Source organism: Pteropus alecto, unplaced genomic scaffold (assembly GCF_000325575.1).
Source record: "Pteropus alecto unplaced genomic scaffold, ASM32557v1 scaffold98, whole genome shotgun sequence".
Classification (NCBI taxonomy): Eukaryota; Metazoa; Chordata; class Mammalia; order Chiroptera; family Pteropodidae; genus Pteropus; species Pteropus alecto.
This window is the reverse complement of record NW_006443570.1, coordinates 6,182,951-6,201,209: the sequence shown is the minus strand read 5'-3', so window position 1 is coordinate 6,201,209 and position 18,259 is coordinate 6,182,951. Positions and strand designations below refer to the sequence as shown.

Sequence of the window (18,259 nt, the reverse complement as noted above, 5' to 3'; positions counted from 1 at the left end):
AATAACCTGTTTAACTCGTTTTTGCTATATTAACATATTAAGAAATGGTATCGGTTGATTGAACTCGAACTACATTTGCACTACAGCTTTAGTATGAATTCTGTTATTTGGGGTAGAATTGATAGCTGATAATCTTAAAGACCCTCTAGGCTACTCTGTTTCACACTTAATTTTGACATGGTCATCTTATTTTTAATTAGCTTTTCAGGTTCATACTTAAGGATTCATAGCTTTCTTCTGAAGAACTGAAAGTCCATTCATGTGAATTATTTGTTTTATCATACATTCTTCCTGTGTGGTAAGTGGTATTTTCCTTATTTAGAAGAGAGGGAAACTGAGACCCGAGTAATTTTTACATCCAAAGTCATAAGTGGTAGAACCAGAGCCGAAAGAGGTAGAAATTTGTATTTCTTATAGATCAAAGAATAGCTTCCTTTTGCTCACCGTTGCTTTAAATCTTAGAATATTATTATATAATATATTGATCTGTCATTCCCCAGATCTGTTTCAGTTTCTCTAGGTGGCTTATTCAGGATATATTGCTTTCCATTTCCTCCTGATTATATCATTGGCCTGAATTCTTTCACGTTGCACTTATTGCAAACAAAAACCCAATAATCCTAAATTCTTACTACTTATTTTCTTCCTAATAGTAAACTTAGAATGAAGGCATTTCTGTTTAGGCCAGTGAATAGTATCACTGTGTCAGACTGTGCTTTCCATCCTATTGTGGAATGAGGAAGAGACTACTAAGAGCTAAACGGCTCTCTACCACCTACTGAGTCCAGTCATCATAGAGTACCTGTTAATTCTTATATTGAACTTTGTTAAGTTCACATATGTAACTTTCAAATTTAAGGAGTTAGAAAACTTATATCCCATGACTAAACATAAAACTTGGAAAATTATGTGGGCCACCATGTTGGTTTGGATAATGGAGATTTGTTAACTCTTGATGAGTTTATTCATATAAGAGTTACACTGTTATTACATGATTGTATATTTATACATGTTTGCATTTGGAAGTTTATACTTTGGAACTTTTGGTTGATTATACCAACAAGTTAATGGCTAACCTTTCAATTCCTTTGTAGATTTTATAGGGAGAAAGGTTTATCAGGGTGACAGTTACAGTAGGGAAATGAAATTCTACTGTGATTTGTGATTCTTTCTTATATTTTGTCACTATTAAGAGCTTTTTTGTTTTATTTTTTACAGAAGAATTGCACATTTGCTGTTGAAAAAAAAAATGAAAAATATAGAAAAGTAAAACTATTCTCCCATCGCATTCTCACTCTATTAAAGAGTTTAGCTATTCCTTTTAGGATCTTTCTGAATACATATATAAACAATGTAGATATACCAATCTGTTTATATACCAGCATGTATTCTTTTTTTTCACTCAGTATTTTAGTGTTTACTAATTGTTATACTACTGATGGTTAGATTGGTTCCATTTTTTTCACCATTACATTATACTTAAATATCTTTCCACATAGATTCTTGTGTCCCATTTTTATCTCTGAAGGACAGATTCCTAGAAGTGGAGTTACCTGGTCAAAAGACATACTCATTTTTTTTTGAGTTTTCATAAGTTATTTCAAATTGCCTTCCAAAAAGATGGCATAAGTTTGCCTTCCTACATAAGCTTGCCAATGCCAAATATCAATCTCAATTTTAATAAGTCTAATGAATTTTATAAAGATAGTTTATACTTTTTAAAAATAACTCATTTTTTAAAACACACGTACTTGATAGTACAACGTTAAGCAATGATAAAAGTACCGCCAAAAAAGTACCCCTTGTAGCAATCCTTTTCTCTTCCAATTCAGCTCTCATGAGACTACTTTTAATTCTTTTAGCTTTTTTTTACCTAATATCTATCTAAATATTAGGCTTATATTACTGAATGCATGAATTTTAGATGTTATCTTTTCACTTCCTTTGTGATGGATGAGGGCTTACCATACATATATGCCCAAATATTAGATGAGGTTTCCCCACCTGCAATAATGCCATTACATTATATTCAAGGTCCTAGTCACCTAACACGATTTTTCAGTTTTATTTTGAAGAGCAAAGTGTTCAAAAAGGTACATTACCTAAAACCATAATTAAGAAGAAAGAGAAAGGAGGTTAAAATTGAACATAAATTTAAGATTGTTTCCTTGATTCATATTGCTAGTGTTTATTTTAGCTATATGACCCTGGGCAAGTCATTTATTTAGCCTGTTTGAGCCTCTGCTTGCTCATCTTTAAGATGAGAGAGATGATATTAACAAGGATTAAATAAAACACTACACATTAAGTGTTTAGACTGTGCCTAACACATACCAAGTGTCCTATAAATATTAGTTGTACTAATAATTATTAATGAGTATTAATAATCATGAGACCAAATCACTAGCAAAAAAAAAAGATTATTATGGAATTTGCAAATAAACTATAGGGGAAAATGTGTTTCTGAACCAGGTTAGATGAAAATGATGACTTACTCTAGAATACCATTACATGATACAAAAAGTGAATCTAATGATGACAGGTTAAGTGTTTCAGAAAATGGCGAAAGCAGTAGTCCTAAGATAATATATTCAAATATACTACTTAAATATGTATGTATAGACTTCTAGGTGTGGCCCGATCTAGTTTTCCCAGTCACATTCCTATAAAGTTATAAAACCAACACAGAGTACGTATAAATCACACACCACTTATGTCTTCAGCATTATAAAAAACAGATTAGCACAGCCTTCAAATTACCTATAAGTAGAGAAGTAAATCAGATTCCAAGAGCTCCTTCTGCCCATTCTTGTGGCTGTGAAGAGTGGGAGAAGGAAGGCTGCTTAACGGGTTCACTGAAGAGAGTTTGTGCGTGGAAGACTTACATGAAGCATGAAATATCACTTACAAAAGAAATCCAACACTAAGTTCCAAAATACTGAACACAGGTTTGAAACTTGATATAGTTCCCAGCTCTAACCACAAAGAAGAGCTTGAAAGTAAAGAATACCACAGTTGGTAGCCTTAAATTATAAACAGTGCTTTGTAGGGAAGAGGTGAAGCCAGAGACTTGGAGAAATGGCAATAAAGAAAAAGAAGAAGAAAAAAGTCAATAATGCTTCAGGAAAAGAGAAAGTAAACTTAAGAGTGTCCTTGACCTAGGAACTCTGACCATGAAATGAACGGAATAGAAAAGAATGGACTCATCCATATAGAACTAATATAAGAAAAAACAGGTAGTGTGAATCAGGCCATTTCAACTGATGGAGGAAAAAAACACCTTGAATCAAATATAAAAGAACAGAAAGGAACAGAAACAGGCAGAAATGAAGTCAGAGTAGATTAAACTCAGAAAAGTGAAGAAAACAAAATCATACCAGAAATTAAGACTATAAGATTCCCCCTTAGACAATAGATTCAAATGTGAATATAATAAAAGACATTGAAGAAAAACAGAGAAACAAGAGAATGAAAATGAGATTTGTTTTTTTAACTTGACTTTAAATGGAAGATGGGTCTAAAATTCTAATGTGTAATAATTTTTCTCTCAAGAGGAAAAAAAATAAAGCTCTAATATTTAGTGCTGTCATCCAAGAAAACTTTCTAGAAATAAAAGATCTGAATCAGTATACTGAAAGTTCATGCCTGAAGAAATATATATAGAAAAATTCCCGGGGCCCCCAGGCAAAAAGATAAAGTGACTTACAAGGGCCAGAGAATTTAAACTGCTACCAGATTTCTCAAAAGCAACATACAAAGCAAGACAACAGTGGAGCAGCAAGAGGTAAAAATGCTAACCAATGATTTTATATTCAGTCAATTGTCCCTCAAGTGTCAAGACTTTTGAACATACCAAGAACTCGAGGAATACTATACTCATTAGCCCTTCCTAAGGAAACTATTAAAGGCTGAGCTTCATCTGGAAGAAATGTTTGGGAAATTTTCTTCAAAAAGACTGACAGTGAGTATTTCACATATTTTTGAGCTAAGATTAGAATAAAGAGTAGGGACATAGAAGAATAGTACATAAATGTTATATGTTTTGACAAAGAATGCAGCTAAAAGAAATTAGAGCAGAAAGGGAAGAAAAAGGAACTAGAATACGATTAATGATACAGCTTAGCTATTATGAGTGATTCAGAGGATGCCATCTGAAACCGAAAAATGGAAAAGATTAGGTAACAAAAAGATAACTGGTACTGTAAAAGATATGGGGATATCTTGTTTTATTGCTCTTTGCTTTATTGCACTTTGCTTTATTGCATTTCAGAGATACTGATTTGTTTGGTTGGGATTTTTTTACAAATTTAAGGTTTGTGGCAACCCCACATCAAGCAAGTCTATTGGTGCCATTTTTCCAACATTTGCTCATTTTGTTTGTCTGTTACATTTTGGTCATTCTCTCAATATTTCAATGGTTTTCATTATCATATTTGTTATGGTGATTTGTGATAAGTGATCTTTGACATTAATATTGTAATTGTTTTTGGGGTGCCACGAACCACACTCACATTAGATGGCAAACTTAACGTGTGTTCTGACTGCTCCACTGACCAGCCATTCCCCATCTCTCTCCCTCTCCTTGGGCCTCCTTATTCCCTGAGATACAACAATATTGAAACTAGGCCAATTAATAACCCTAAAATAGTCTCTGAGTATTCAAGTGAAAGGAAGAGTTGCACATCTCTCACTTTAATCAAAAGCTAGAAATAATGAAGCTTGGTGAGGATGGCATGTTGAAAACCAGGCCTCTTGTGCCAATTAGCCAAGTTGTGGATGAAAAGGAAAAATTATTGAAATTAAAAGTGCTACTCTAGTGAACACACAAATGATAAGAATTTTTTTTTTGCTTTTATAGAGATCACACAGGCCACAACATTGTTTAATCCAAAGCCTAATCAGAGTAAAGCCCTAACTCTTGTTTTATGAAGGCTGAAAGTGGTGAGAAAGATGCAGAAGTTTGAAGGCACCAAAGGTTGGTTCGTGAGGTTTAAGGAAAGAATCTGTCTCCATAACATAAAAGTGCAAGGTGAAAGCAAGTTATCCAGAAGATCTAGCTAATTAATGAAGACAGCTACCCTAAACACAGATTTTCAGCGTATATGAAACAGCCTTATATTGGAAGAAGATGTCATTTAGGACTTTCATAGTTAAGGAGAAGTCAGTGCCTGGCTTCCAAGTTTCAAAGGACAGGCAGACTCCCTTGTCAGGAGCTAATGCAGCTGGTGACCATAAGTTAAAGCCAGTGCTAATTTATCTTGAAAATCTTAGGGCCCTGAAGAATTGTGCTAAATCTACTCTGCCCATGCTCTCTAAATGGAACAACAAAGCCTAAATGACAGCACATTTGTTTACAACTTGGTTTACTGAATATTTTATGCCCGTTGTTAAGACCTACTGCTCAGAATAAAAGATTCCTTTTAAAATGTTACCGCTCATTGGCAATGCACATGGTCACCCAAGAGCTGTGATGGAGATGTTCAACAGGATTAATGTTGTTTTCATGCCTGCTAACAGCATCCATCTGCAGCCCATGGACCAAGGAGTAATTTTGACTTTCAAGTATTACGTAAGAATACATTTCATTAAGCTATATATAGTTGCCATAAATAGTAATTTCTCTAATGGAGCTAGGCAAAGTAAATTGAAAACCAGAAGTGGAGTCACCATTCTAGATGCCATTTTGAACCTCTGTGTTTCGTGGGAAGAGGTTTTAAAAATTAAAAACCAGCATTAACAGGAGTTTGGAAGAAGTTAATTCCAATTCTGGATGACTTTGATGGATTCAAGACTTTGATGGAGGAAGTAACCACAGATACAATAGAAGTAGCAAGATAACTAGAATTAAAGATGTGACTGAATTGCTGTATTGTTACCATAAAAGAACAGATGAGAAGTTGCTTCCTGTGGATGAGCAAAGAAAGTGGTTTCTTCATATAGAATCCAGTCCTGGTGAAAATGCTACAAAGATTGTTGAAATAACACAGGATTTAGAATAGTACGTAAACTTAATTGATAAAGCAGCAGTAGGATTTGAGAGGATTGACTCCAGTTTTGAAAGACGTTCTACTGTGGGTAAAAGGCTATCAAACAATATCACATGCTACAGAGAACATTCGTGAAAGGAAGAGTAATAGAAAACAAAACATATACACTGGGAAGCCAAAAAACTTCTGTAACTGGCTTTATTGCAATATTCGCTTTTTTGCGGAGGTCTGGAACAGAACGTGCAAATATTAACCAAGGGCATGATATCTCCCAGGTATGTTTGTGTTAATTCAAACCTTCCAAAATGCTGTAAGAAGTTTTTAAAAGGCCAAAGAAAACAATCATGTGGGGAAAAAAAAAAAAATCATGGTAAATATAGTGTACACAATAATAATAACAAAATAATGACAATTGAAATCATACTGGTCATATCAATGAGGATTCTTTCATCAATTAAAAGAAAAAAATTTTCAAATTGACTCAAAAAATCAAAACCCAACCTCATTACGTACGAAAGGCCTTTAAAACAGCTAAAAGTAAAGGAATGGGCAAATATACAACAGGCAAATAGAAATAATAAAAAAGCAGGATTAACGAAGTAGAAGTCAAACCAAAAAGCATTGAACAAGACAAACGACAGTTTATAATTCTAAAAACCACAATTTACAACAAAGATATGTTATAAATACCAAATAAAACAGCAGTCTGTATAAAGCAGAAACTAAGAAATGCAAGTAGTAAAATGAAACACTAGAAATAGGAGACTTTAACACAAGAAAGGTGTAGTGGACAAAAAATAACGATATAAAAGGTCTAAACAATCAGCCAATCTTCAAATATATCCATGACTACATCCTAATAATGAAGAATATGTTCTCTTTCAAACACAGTATTCACAAAAATTGTCCATGTGTTATGAAAACATCAGTAAACTAAAGAAAACAAAAATCGAAAGGGCACGTCTACCTTAAAATTTAGAAACCAATTATATGTTGAAAAGTCTTGTACAACAGGTCCTCGAATAATGTCTTTCTGTCATAACACTGATGAGAAAAATCCCTGCTGGTTCTACTGTCTGTGTGGAGTTTATACATTCATGTTAGATGAATTGATGTGTCTAAATTGTTCCAGTGTGAGTATGGTTGTGTGTGACAGCGCACCCTGGGATGAAATGGCATCCTATCCAGGGTTGGTTTCCACCTTGTGCACTCTGCCTGCTGGCGTGGACTCCGGACACCCTCAGCCCAGAACTAGAATAAGTGGGTTGGAAAATAATTAATCTTTCATAATTGTATGTACAACTCACATTTACTTGAGTGTTTAATATTAGAAATGGTTTAGGTCTTTATTTAGAAGTTTAATGATATATTTGTGACCAGAAATAAGCCATAGGAACTTAAATCCATGTAGTGATGGATATACTTGAAGATCTGCCTTTATATCAATTAGCCTGTGGTAAAATTGGTTTTGTTTTATGTAGTTTTACTTAAAGTCCCAATTTTCAAAAACTTGTTGACAACAAGTGAGCACTTACTGTACAATAACGTTCATAGCAGTTTTATTCATTGTAGTCAAATCTGGATGGAGAAGAGAGAAATATCTTGATAATGTGCAATATTACTCAGCAATAAAAAGCAATGAACCATTCATACATACAATAATCCGGATAAGTCTCAAAAAATACTGTGCTGAGTGAAGTAAGATATAAAAATGTCAGAATTTTATCCCATTTATGCAGTATCTTAAATATATGTGAAATTAACCAATGGTGCTACAACTCCTCTAGGGGGAAGAGGTGGATTGACTAGGAAAGGACATGAGGTAGCTTGCTTAAAATGACAGAAAAGTTCTGGATCTTGATATGCATTAAAATGCCTCAGTTAAAAAAAAAAAACTTTGAAGTAAAAGAGGAATGCAAACAAATTGCAGCTTTTAAAAAATGATAATGAATTACTACATATTAGAATCCGTGGAATGCATTAAAAGCAGCAAGCACAGGAAAATTCATATTCCTAAATACCTGTGTCAGTTTTTAAGGAACAAAATTCAACTGAGTACATTTTGAATATCTTACTGGGTTTATTCAGTAATTGATAAGTTACTGAGCATCCAGTCTTGGATAGCAAGGGGCTCTGAAGGGATATCTGTATAGACCAAAGTGAGCAGGAACAAGGAAATTACAATGGGCATTTGCTGATTGGTTGTAGCAGGATTACTTTCCTTAATAGAGCAAAGGGAAGTCTTGGAGCTGGGTCAGTTAACTTGTGCTGAGCAGGTAAGTACTGATAGATTGACCTAGGCCTTTTCTGGGAGACCTGAGCATAGAAATAGAAGTTTTGGTTTGTTGATGTGGAGCTTAGCATGAGCAACTCCATCTTGGGCCTAATCTGGTTACTTTAACACACTAAGAGAACAAAAATAAATTCCCAACTCAAAAAAGAACAAAGTAAGCAAAAAGAAAACAAAAACAAAAACAAAAAAATAATAAAGATGTAAGTAGATATTAGTGAGTTGAAGAACAGAGAAACTATATGTCAAAATGATGAATCAACCCTGGGCCTTTGGGGAAAAAATCACAAAATAAACCACTACCTAGTTTAATCAAGGGAGAAAAGAGAAAGCACAAAAATACAAAATAAGAAATGGCAAGGGGTAAATGATAGAGAAAATTTAGAATCATTCAACTATTTTTCACACCTCTTTGTAAATTTGAAATCATAGATGAAGTGGATTATTGCTTAGGAAAATAGTTTAAGAAAATTGACTTCATTTGAGGTTTAAAAAAAATAAACTTAGATAATTTCTATAAAAGGAACAGAGTTGTGTCAAGGCTCTATCCCACAAAACATCAAGCCCAGGTATTTCATAGGGTTTCTGCAAAACCTTTAGAGACCATGTATTCTCAATGCTACATGAATTATTTCGGAATGTAGAAAATGAAGAAAAACTTCATTTTTATGAAGCAACAGTACTACAGATTTCTCATAAAGACAGTACAAGAAGTGAAAAATTACGTATTGATATTTATAAATATCAATATTAGAAAGTACTAATAAATTTTACTACATTTTTTTTTAATTACTTGGCAAAATACTCCATAAACAAAATCAAAATTTGTCACATATTAACAGACAAAGGACAAATTTAGGGTAAATTCCTAAATACAAAACATTTTTAAATAACATAAGACTAAAAGCCCTACGGAAAAAAAGACAAAAGGACAGACCACACACACACAAAAGAAATACAAAAATGATTCTGTAAAACAATACAGAGCTCATCCTGGTTTTTAGTACCAGTCCCCCCTAAAAAAGGAAAGAGCTTGAAGAAGTGGTTGATTTCAGGGCTGGAGCAATGTAGGTATGAAATGATCCTGAAATATTTTGATATTCTAAAAAATAAGACAGTACACAAAAATCGATGGGGCACATTTAAAGGACATTGGAGCCAGTTCAAGGGGATCCTAGTATCCAAATCTGGGATGATGTGAGTTCTCAAATAATTTAAGAACAGTACTGAGTTATAAACCATTGGGGAAAATAACCAGGAGTTAGTGAATTCATACTAATAATGAATAGGTAGATAAATGGGTAAAGAGGATGATGGGAGAATTTGCTGCTGACTGGTGAAAGTACTAGAATTAGAAAATCATTTTGCAGCTATCAGTAATATTTGGTTTGGCAGAAGTAAATGGATGCTAAATTTAGGGACAGGATGGGGTGGGATTTCAATGAGAATATATATTTTTAAAGATGATCACCAAGATTGCTTATTGTAAGGAGAAATAATGGTAAGGATACACTGGAAGAACTGGACAATGTCTTGACAGTGATCAGAATTAATATCACCAGTGAGGGTCGGATAGGCATACTGTGCCTCCGGATGTAATATTCTGAGAAAGATCCATCACTTATGTAGTACTTTGGGGATACATAACCTGAACCTGATAAAGAAACATCAGGTGAACCCTAAATGAAAAACATTCTGTTAAAAGGGGAGGGAAGGAACCTATATTCTTCGAAAATAATCTTCCAGATTAAAGGAAGCTAAGGAGGCAAATACATATGATGTTGGACCGGAAGAAAGAAATGCTATAAAGCAGGGGTCCCCAGCCCCCGGGCCGTGGACCAGTACCAGTCCATGGCCTATTACAAACCAGTCTGTACAGGACATGAGCAGCGGACGAACAAGCAAAGTTTCATCTGTATTTGCAGCCACTCCCCAGTGCTAGCACCACCGCCTCAGCTCCACCTCAGATCATCAGGCATAGATCCTCATAAGAGCACCAGTCCCTGGTGTCAAAAAGGTTGGGGACTGCTGTTACAAAGGACATTGAGTCCATTGGACAATGGATAATAAATTATGGGAACATAGATTTTGTTAAATTCTCTGAAACATAACTGCTGTAATAAAGACAGTACAAGAAGTGAAAAATTACGTATTGATATTTATAAATATCAATATTAGAAAGTACTAATAAATTTTACTACATATTTTTTTAATTACTTGGCAAAATACTCCATAAACAAAATCAAAATTTGTCACATATTAACAGACAAAGGACAAATTTAGGGTAAATTCCTAAATACAAAACATTTTTAAATAACATAAGACTAAAAGCCCTACGGAAAAAAAGACAAAAGGACAGACCACACACACACAAAAGAAATGAGAGAATGTTTTTATTAGGAAATGCACACTGCATTTGAGGCGGAGCAGAGAGATGTGTGCAACTTAAAAATATGTTTAAAGAGGAATAAAACATGGGGCAAATATCAGTAATTGGTGAATCTGACTAGGGTTCATAAAATTTCACTACTATTCTAACTTCTGGAATTTTGAAGTTATTTTCAAAGAAGTTTAGAAACAAAAACTCTTTCACATTGTGAAAAAAATCACTCAGGCTGTGGGGAAATGGACACTCACTATTGCTGGTGCAAATGCAAAATGGTAAAAATTTTGTGAAGGGGAATTTGACAGTGTAACGAATAACAAATTACATATACATTCACCTTTCCATCCAGCAATCTCACTTCTGAGAATATACCCTGAAGGTATATACCTCAAGCAGTTAAAAAGTGTGTAAGTGTGTGTGTGTGTGTGTGTTTGTACACGTGTACATGCACATGTATAAGTTTATTTACTGCAGCAATATCTGTAATTGTAAAACTGAAAACTACTAAATGTCCAAACAGGAGAGATTGATTGAATAAACTTATACACAATGTAGCATTATACAGCTGAAGAAACAATGAGCAAGATGTCTTACACTGAAATGAATGATTTCCAGGATATAGTTCTAAATTAAGAAAAGCAAAGGGCAGGAATTTATTGTGTGGCCTTTTGTGTAAGAAAGAAGAGGAAATGAAGCAAATATACCTGTTTACCTTTTTAAAACATAAACAAAGATGAACCAGAAAGCAATAAAGTTGGCTACCCACCTACAGGGGTGCATGGTGGGACAGGGAAGAAAATGACATTTCTCCAAGTTACAACTTTTTGCTTAGTTCTTCATATTTGGAAGCAGGGTGGTTTTTTAGGTAGTCTCCAAGAATGAAATAAGGATGGTAGGGGAAGACTGAAAACCAAAAGCAAACCAAACCTGACTTCATTCAAATCAGTAACCATGTTGAAGGAGAGGAAAATTATCTAATCCATGTAATTTTTAAACTCATTACTCTTGCCCCTCAGTTTGGGAGAAGGGACTACAAAGAAATTTTGAACTCTTTAAGTTTGTTTTTTTGTAGCACTATAGATGTGCTTCTGAAACTATTTAAAAGTATAAAAGGATCAAGCAAATTAGTAAATGTTATTTTTCTTGGGAGCCAGGGTTTTCACTGTGTGAGAGACATGGTCAGGAAAGGCCCTATGGGATGGACTGGAATTGGAGATATAAGTGTAAACCCATGATTTTCTAAATTATGTATATGTATACATATTCCAGTTCCATCCACTGAAGTGTCCACAGGCAAAGAGATACTCATGTAACAATGAGCACATAGAGCTCCAAGATCCTTATTTCTAATATACCCCACTGAAAGAAACCACTGAAAGGCTCTTCTTGGAGTCTGAAACAGGAAAATGAGTATAACGTAAACCTGGAATATCTTGTTACATCAGAAAGTAAGGAGTTGCTGAAAACATGATAGAGGCATGTCAGAATAACACAGTAGTCAGCTTGATAGGGCTCCCACTGGCTGAGTTTGGTGTAATTTGAGCTCCTAAATAATTAAAAACAAAAATGAATTATAAGCCATTGAAAAATAGGAATCAAATTGGTACCCAGAGTACAAAAAAAGAGAGATCTTACAGAAGGATGTCAACTGAGGAATATGGAAGGAATTCTGGCGGTGAAAAATCATAGATTGGGCAAGATCATCATTGGACGCTAAATCGAGAGTGGATTTTTTATTAGAATATTTGCATTGTTTTTAAATGTCTCCCCATACATTAATTGCTTGTGAAAAGAGGGAAAATTGGAGAACCAGACCACACCTAGACCAGGTTGTCAAATTTAGCATCACCAATAAGAGGCAGATGGACATCATGTAACCTGGATTTGCTTCCTGAGAGCAACGGGATCTACAACCTAAATGTAATCATGAGAAAAACCTCGAAGTGAGAAAGTTTTTATTTCAGAAAACAAGTCTGTATGGAAGTATTCCGAGTAATTTGTGCAAGGTTTTTAACTACAACTTAAGTTTCTTTACCTATTCAGGTGGTTATAGTTATTTACCTATGCAGGTAATCTCTTATGAGTGAGGTTCGGTTTTGTGTCTTTCAAGGAATTTGTCCATTTCATCTAAGTTGTCAAATTTATTAGCATAAAGTTGTTGCTAATATTCTTACTGTCCTTTTAATATCTGTAGAATCCAGTGATATCATCTCTCATTCATGATAGTGGAAAATTTTGTGTCTATGTGATTTGAGGTTTATCGATCTTACTGCCCTCAAAGAACTAGCTTTTGTTTGATTTATTTTTTTGTTTTTCATTTTTATTTCATTGATTTTCACTTGGAGGTTTGAGTATAGATTTTGATATGATTTTTTTTCTTTAGAAGTTTGAAGGCATTACTTTTAGTAATTTTTCTATTGGAAGCCCGCTTATACCCCAGTTCCTTTCTGTTTTTATGTAGCATAGTTTTTCTTGATGCTTTCAGTATCTATAGTCAAGAGTTCTGTAATTTGTATTATGATAATAAACCTTGGCATAGTTTGGTTTTTTTTTTGGTTTTTTTTTTTTTTGGCTTTTTTTAGGTCATTAAGCTGGGCTTGCATGCTCTCAATATAGAAACGCATTTGATTCTGGAAGTTTTTTTTTTTTTTTTAATTTTCTTCCTTTATATAATTTTTTCCTCATCTACTTTGTCTGTCTTCAGTATCTCTATTCTTTGGATTTTGGGTTTTCTGCATTTAAATGTTATCTTTTTTATTATCTGGCTTTTTGTCTCATGTACACACATGCTTTTTGAAAGATTTCCTTAATTTTATTATCCATTTATTTAGTTTGTTACTTTGCCTCTTCTGTTTTTAAATTCCATACAATCTGTCATGTTCAATGATGGTATGCCATTCTTATATTTCTGAAGAATTAAGTTCACTTTTTGAAATTTGCTTTTGGTGTTTTGTTTCTATTTCCTATAGATTCTTTTCTTCTAAAGATTTGTTTTGGTCTTTCACATTCTTAGAGACCTTTCGCAGATGATTGGTGGTCCTTGCCTGTCTGTTCCTATCAATAGTTCCTAAACAGCTGATTGGACTTCATGTGCCTGAGTTGGACTTGTTGACTAGTGAGAATCACTGTGGTGATTGGTTGATTTTCAAATCTTTTCCCTGGTGTTCTGCAATTTGTAAATGTGATCTATTTAGATGTGGATATCTTTTTGTTGTGCTTAATATATATTGTAGTTCTGTGATGTTGTGTTTTCGTTATTTCTACAAAATTCTCAGCCAGTATCTCATTCAGCAATACCTTTCTCCATTCTCTCCTTTGAGAATTATTAGTAGACATTCGATCATTATATGCAATGCTCTTTTAACCTTTTATTTTCCATGTTTCTGTTTTGCTTTGCTTTGCTTTGCTTTGGGTATTTTCTTAATGTCTATATTCCATTTCCCAATTCTTTTTTAGCCATGTCTTATCTGCTGTTCATCTCATCTATTGAGGTGCTTACAGTGGTTATATTTTTTATTTAAAGAAGTCATATTTGGTTCTTTTTAAATCTGCTGATTGTTTTAATCCTGTGCTCATTTTTCAACATTATTTTTATTCTTAATCAGTTTTTGTATGGTTATTTTATATTCTGTCTCTGACAGTTCCAGTGCCTATCTTTGGGATTCCTGATCTTTTTATGCTGGCACATGCTTGTGGTGGATTGCTTATTGTGTGTTTGATATTTGATTGCGTACTCATATTTGATAAAATCTATGGGAATGCTGAAAGGCCTGAATTGTAGATGATTTATTTCCTGAGATGATTTAAGATTGCTTTTACTGGATATCAGGGGGCACTAGTATCCTGGAACCACTTTCATTTCTTGACCTGGGGATTTCCAGACTATCTAGGGATAGAGTAAATTATGACCTCAGACATTCTCAGGAGGGCAGGCCTGTGATTACAGTACCCCAAAGAAGCCCTTCCAGAACATGGGCAGAAAGTTCCCTTGTTGGATCCTCTTTGCATGTAGTCAGGTTTTTCCCCACCTACCCTTTCATTGAAGTTGCATCTCCCTTAGGGGTTTTTGGTCTGGCAGAGTTTCCAGTCAAGCTCCCCTACATTAAATAAGTTTTACATAGGATAAATTGACTACAGTTTATTTATATACGTTTCACTAGTATTCTATCCTAACCTAAGAAAAAATAGTTATGGAACAGCATTCCCCAAATAGGATACAGCTTCTCAACTAGTGTGCCCTAGATTATGTGTATGTCCAGACATGCATTGCTGCAGTACTTGGGACAGTCAGAGGCCTCAGGCTGTGTGCATCCAGAGACTTATTCCCCTTGTGTCATGTAATCATTTTCTGTGCATGCTGTCACCATGGAAAAGGTGAGAGAGCATTTCTCTAGAACATTAGTCCTTGAAGATGCTTTGGGAAAGACTGCATACTATATCTTTTATCATAATGTTCATAAGTATGTTAAATGTTTGAAGAGGGCTTGAAGTAATGAAATTTTCACAAATTTATTTGACCATAGTATTTTTTTATATTAATGGCCTATAATTATTGAAACCAAAATGTTTGTAATCTACGATCCCCTAAAATCTTAGGGTTATATTCTTTGAGAAGTAGAGTCAGAACAGATATTTTTGCATTGACATTTAGGGTCAGTAAATATGTATCAGCTGCCAACCGAGCTGGCTGTACAGTGGACAAGCTTATATGAAACTGTGGATATTAGAGATCATCTCTACATGGGGTTGGGCTGTGCAAATTTATTAGAACTTAGAATTCTAGCCAGTGTTTATTAACTGTGTATTCCAGTCACCATGATATTTCATCATGTCTTTCCATTGCCCTCAGAAAAAAATAATCAATTCTATACCTTGGCCATCAAGGGCCCTTGTCATGTGTCCAGTACACCCTCTTCTGGCCTTCCAGTGTGCCAAAATATTCCACCCTGAAAGCTTTTGTCTTGCCCTTTCCTTTTTCACAGAGCACCAGATATTTAAATGATTGCCCCTTTTGTCCTCAGGGTCTTTCCTCAGCACTGCATCTAGCTGACTACCCCATCTTAATTGCCGTCATCACTTGGCCTTGCTTAGATTTCTCCCACCAGTAGACACTAACTTTTGTGAGAACCATGGATCTCATCTGCTCTGTACACTACTCTGTCATTAGCCTCTGTCACTGAGACACACAAATGCTTGATAAATATTTGTTGAACGTTGCATGCATAAGAGAAGAAAGAGTCTCACAAGTTGCCCAAGTTCACAGCTAATAAATGGCAATACTAAGTTTTAAAAACACAAAGTCTTAAATCTACATCTGTTAGAATGTTGTGTTCCTAGCCCCACACTTTACCTAAACAAGACTATCCCATTCCCTGCCACCTTATCTGTTCAAAATGTTAGACTTTTTTTTTTTGGAGTTGCCATCAGAGTCTTATTTATTCTTTTGAAATCTCCTGGTGGTAGTAGATTTTGATTCTTTGAAGATACATTTGATTTATAGAAATACCTGAAAGTAATTCAGAACTAAATCTGCAAAATAAGTTAGCAGGCTAGTGAAAACTTTGGAGGAGATAGGACAATTCTAAAGTAATCACAAACAATAGGTTTTTCTTTTTAAAACTGGCTGTAAAGGAGAATTCTGAAAGAATACTAAAAAGAGCTGGAGGTAGAACAGGTATAGAGCCTCCCAAGGGACTTCATTCAGTGAATACTGAAAAGACAGTATTCACTTGGATATATATTGCCATTTTGTGGATTGAGAAACCAATTTTGGTGCTTTTATAGTTATACCTGATACAAATGAAAATCAGTTTCCCATCTCAATGCACATGTTTAATACTAGTATAACCTGAAAATACAGTTCATTAATAAAACTCAGAGATGCATTTGAATGGTTTTATCTTGTCAAGCTTTGGACAACACATTTCAGTTTTCTTATTGGCTATGTTAAGTTAAACTAGCCAGAAAGGAAATTTACATAAAGAATGAGATGATAAAAAATATATATATTAACTGAGGCTGAATGCTAAAGAGTCTTTCATTGATAGTATTTGATCTAGTTGTAACTCACTGCATGTTTAGTGATGGTTTGATTTTTTTTTTAATATTTTTTTCTCTTCATTATTTCCTATTTTCTTTTGATTTTCTTCTCACTAAACTCAAGTTTTAGAATTTATTTCAGGAAAGTTTGGATTAGTATTCGTTTTGGGAGTATTTTGTGGCTTTAAATGAGGGAACATTTAAGTAGCATTCACTGAGGATGATAGAGTGTCCTTGTCCTTTTCCTTTGAAAAGGAAATGTTTAGCTTGAGATAATTGGAAATTTTTTAGCTATTATTTATGGTAAAAAATGGGGTCGAATGTATAAAATGTTATCTTTTATAATTTTCAAAATAGTTAATGTCTAAAAAGTGTTACTGAAATTTTAAAATCTCAGTTATTCTCTCCAGAACTCTTACAGTGATTTTTAAAAGCATCTATATAGTTTCTAGATGTTCTAAATTATTATAGACATTTGCAGTTTTACAGATGAAAGGCAAATTAAGAAATCTGTATGTGTATTTCAAAGTTTTTTGAAGAAAAATCATCTTATTTCATCTCTTCTTTTAGGGAAGTGACGGACCTAGTTTATGGCAAAACTTGAATTACGTGATGATCTACTGATTCAGTGGTCTTTTCCTCGTTCTTATTAGCTAGCATAGTAGCTAATAGATTTATGCCTCATGGAAGGGAGGGGCTCCATTCGGACACAAACATTTAGCTTTTTATTATAAAATAAAATAATTTCTCAGGGCTTGATTTTCATTTTTCAAATCTCATTTACCAAAATTCAAACAAAGGTTTTTAGTGGGGAGGGGGTGTGAGTGCTGCATCATGTATTATTGATTTCTTCTACTTTTAAGATAGAACATTCTTCACAATCCGAAAGGATAAGAAGAGACTCATTCGGGATGTTTGACGGTTATGATAGCTGCAGTGAGGACACAAGTAGCAGCTCCAGCTCTGAGGAGAGTGAAGAAGAAGTTGCTCCTTTACCCTCTAATCTCCCAATTATCAAAAATAATGGACAGGTCTACACATACCCAGATGGTAAATCTGGCATGGGTGAGTATAAACAATATAGCCTTCAGGTGAATAGCCTTTCTCTGTTATACAACTTTATATTTGAGGGTATGTTTCGACTCCATTTCTTCTGTCATTTCCCTCCCTTAGAATTTTTAAATAGTAGTTTTGAAGAAACACAGTCTGAAACTTATAGTTCTAGATAAGATCACTGGGTTTGTATTTGATCTCTTTATTTTGCCTACCTACCACCTTCTGGTGGAAAGCAAGTAGAACAAAATGAAAACAAAAGGCTGTTGAGAAACTTAATGTAGACTTAAATTTCGTAATTAGATAATAAATCCCTGTGTAAAGGGTAGGATAATATAGTGACTTGTAAGGTTGAAAGAAACTTTTCCTCTAGAACATTGTAAGAAGTTCCTCTAGAACATTATAAGAAGTTTTCTGTTTTAACACTTTCAGTGATAGGATATTTCTAATTACAATATTCTTTATATTGAACCAAAGTTATTCTTGCTCTCACTTTTGTCTTTG

General features: G+C 34.2%; 1 protein-coding gene across 17 annotated transcripts in view; it reads left to right on the top strand.

Moving 5' to 3' along the window:
* Positions 1-18,259, top strand: part of MBTD1 (mbt domain containing 1) — a 58,165-nt gene that overhangs the window by 4,914 nt on the left and 34,992 nt on the right. For 10 of the 17 annotated variants that reach the window (XM_025041709.1, XM_025041701.1, XM_025041700.1 and 7 more), the window contains exons 3-5: positions 201-298; positions 1,219-3,961; positions 17,566-17,767. In XM_025041709.1, coding sequence (XP_024897477.1) covers positions 3,929-3,961; positions 17,566-17,767 — 235 coding nt within the window. In that variant the 5' untranslated portion in view covers positions 201-298; positions 1,219-3,928. Of the gene's footprint in view, positions 1-200; positions 299-1,218; positions 3,962-17,564; positions 17,768-18,259 lie in introns of all 17 variants that reach the window. The other 7 variants (XM_025041707.1, XM_025041703.1, XM_025041706.1 and 4 more) reach the window with 4 other exon arrangements.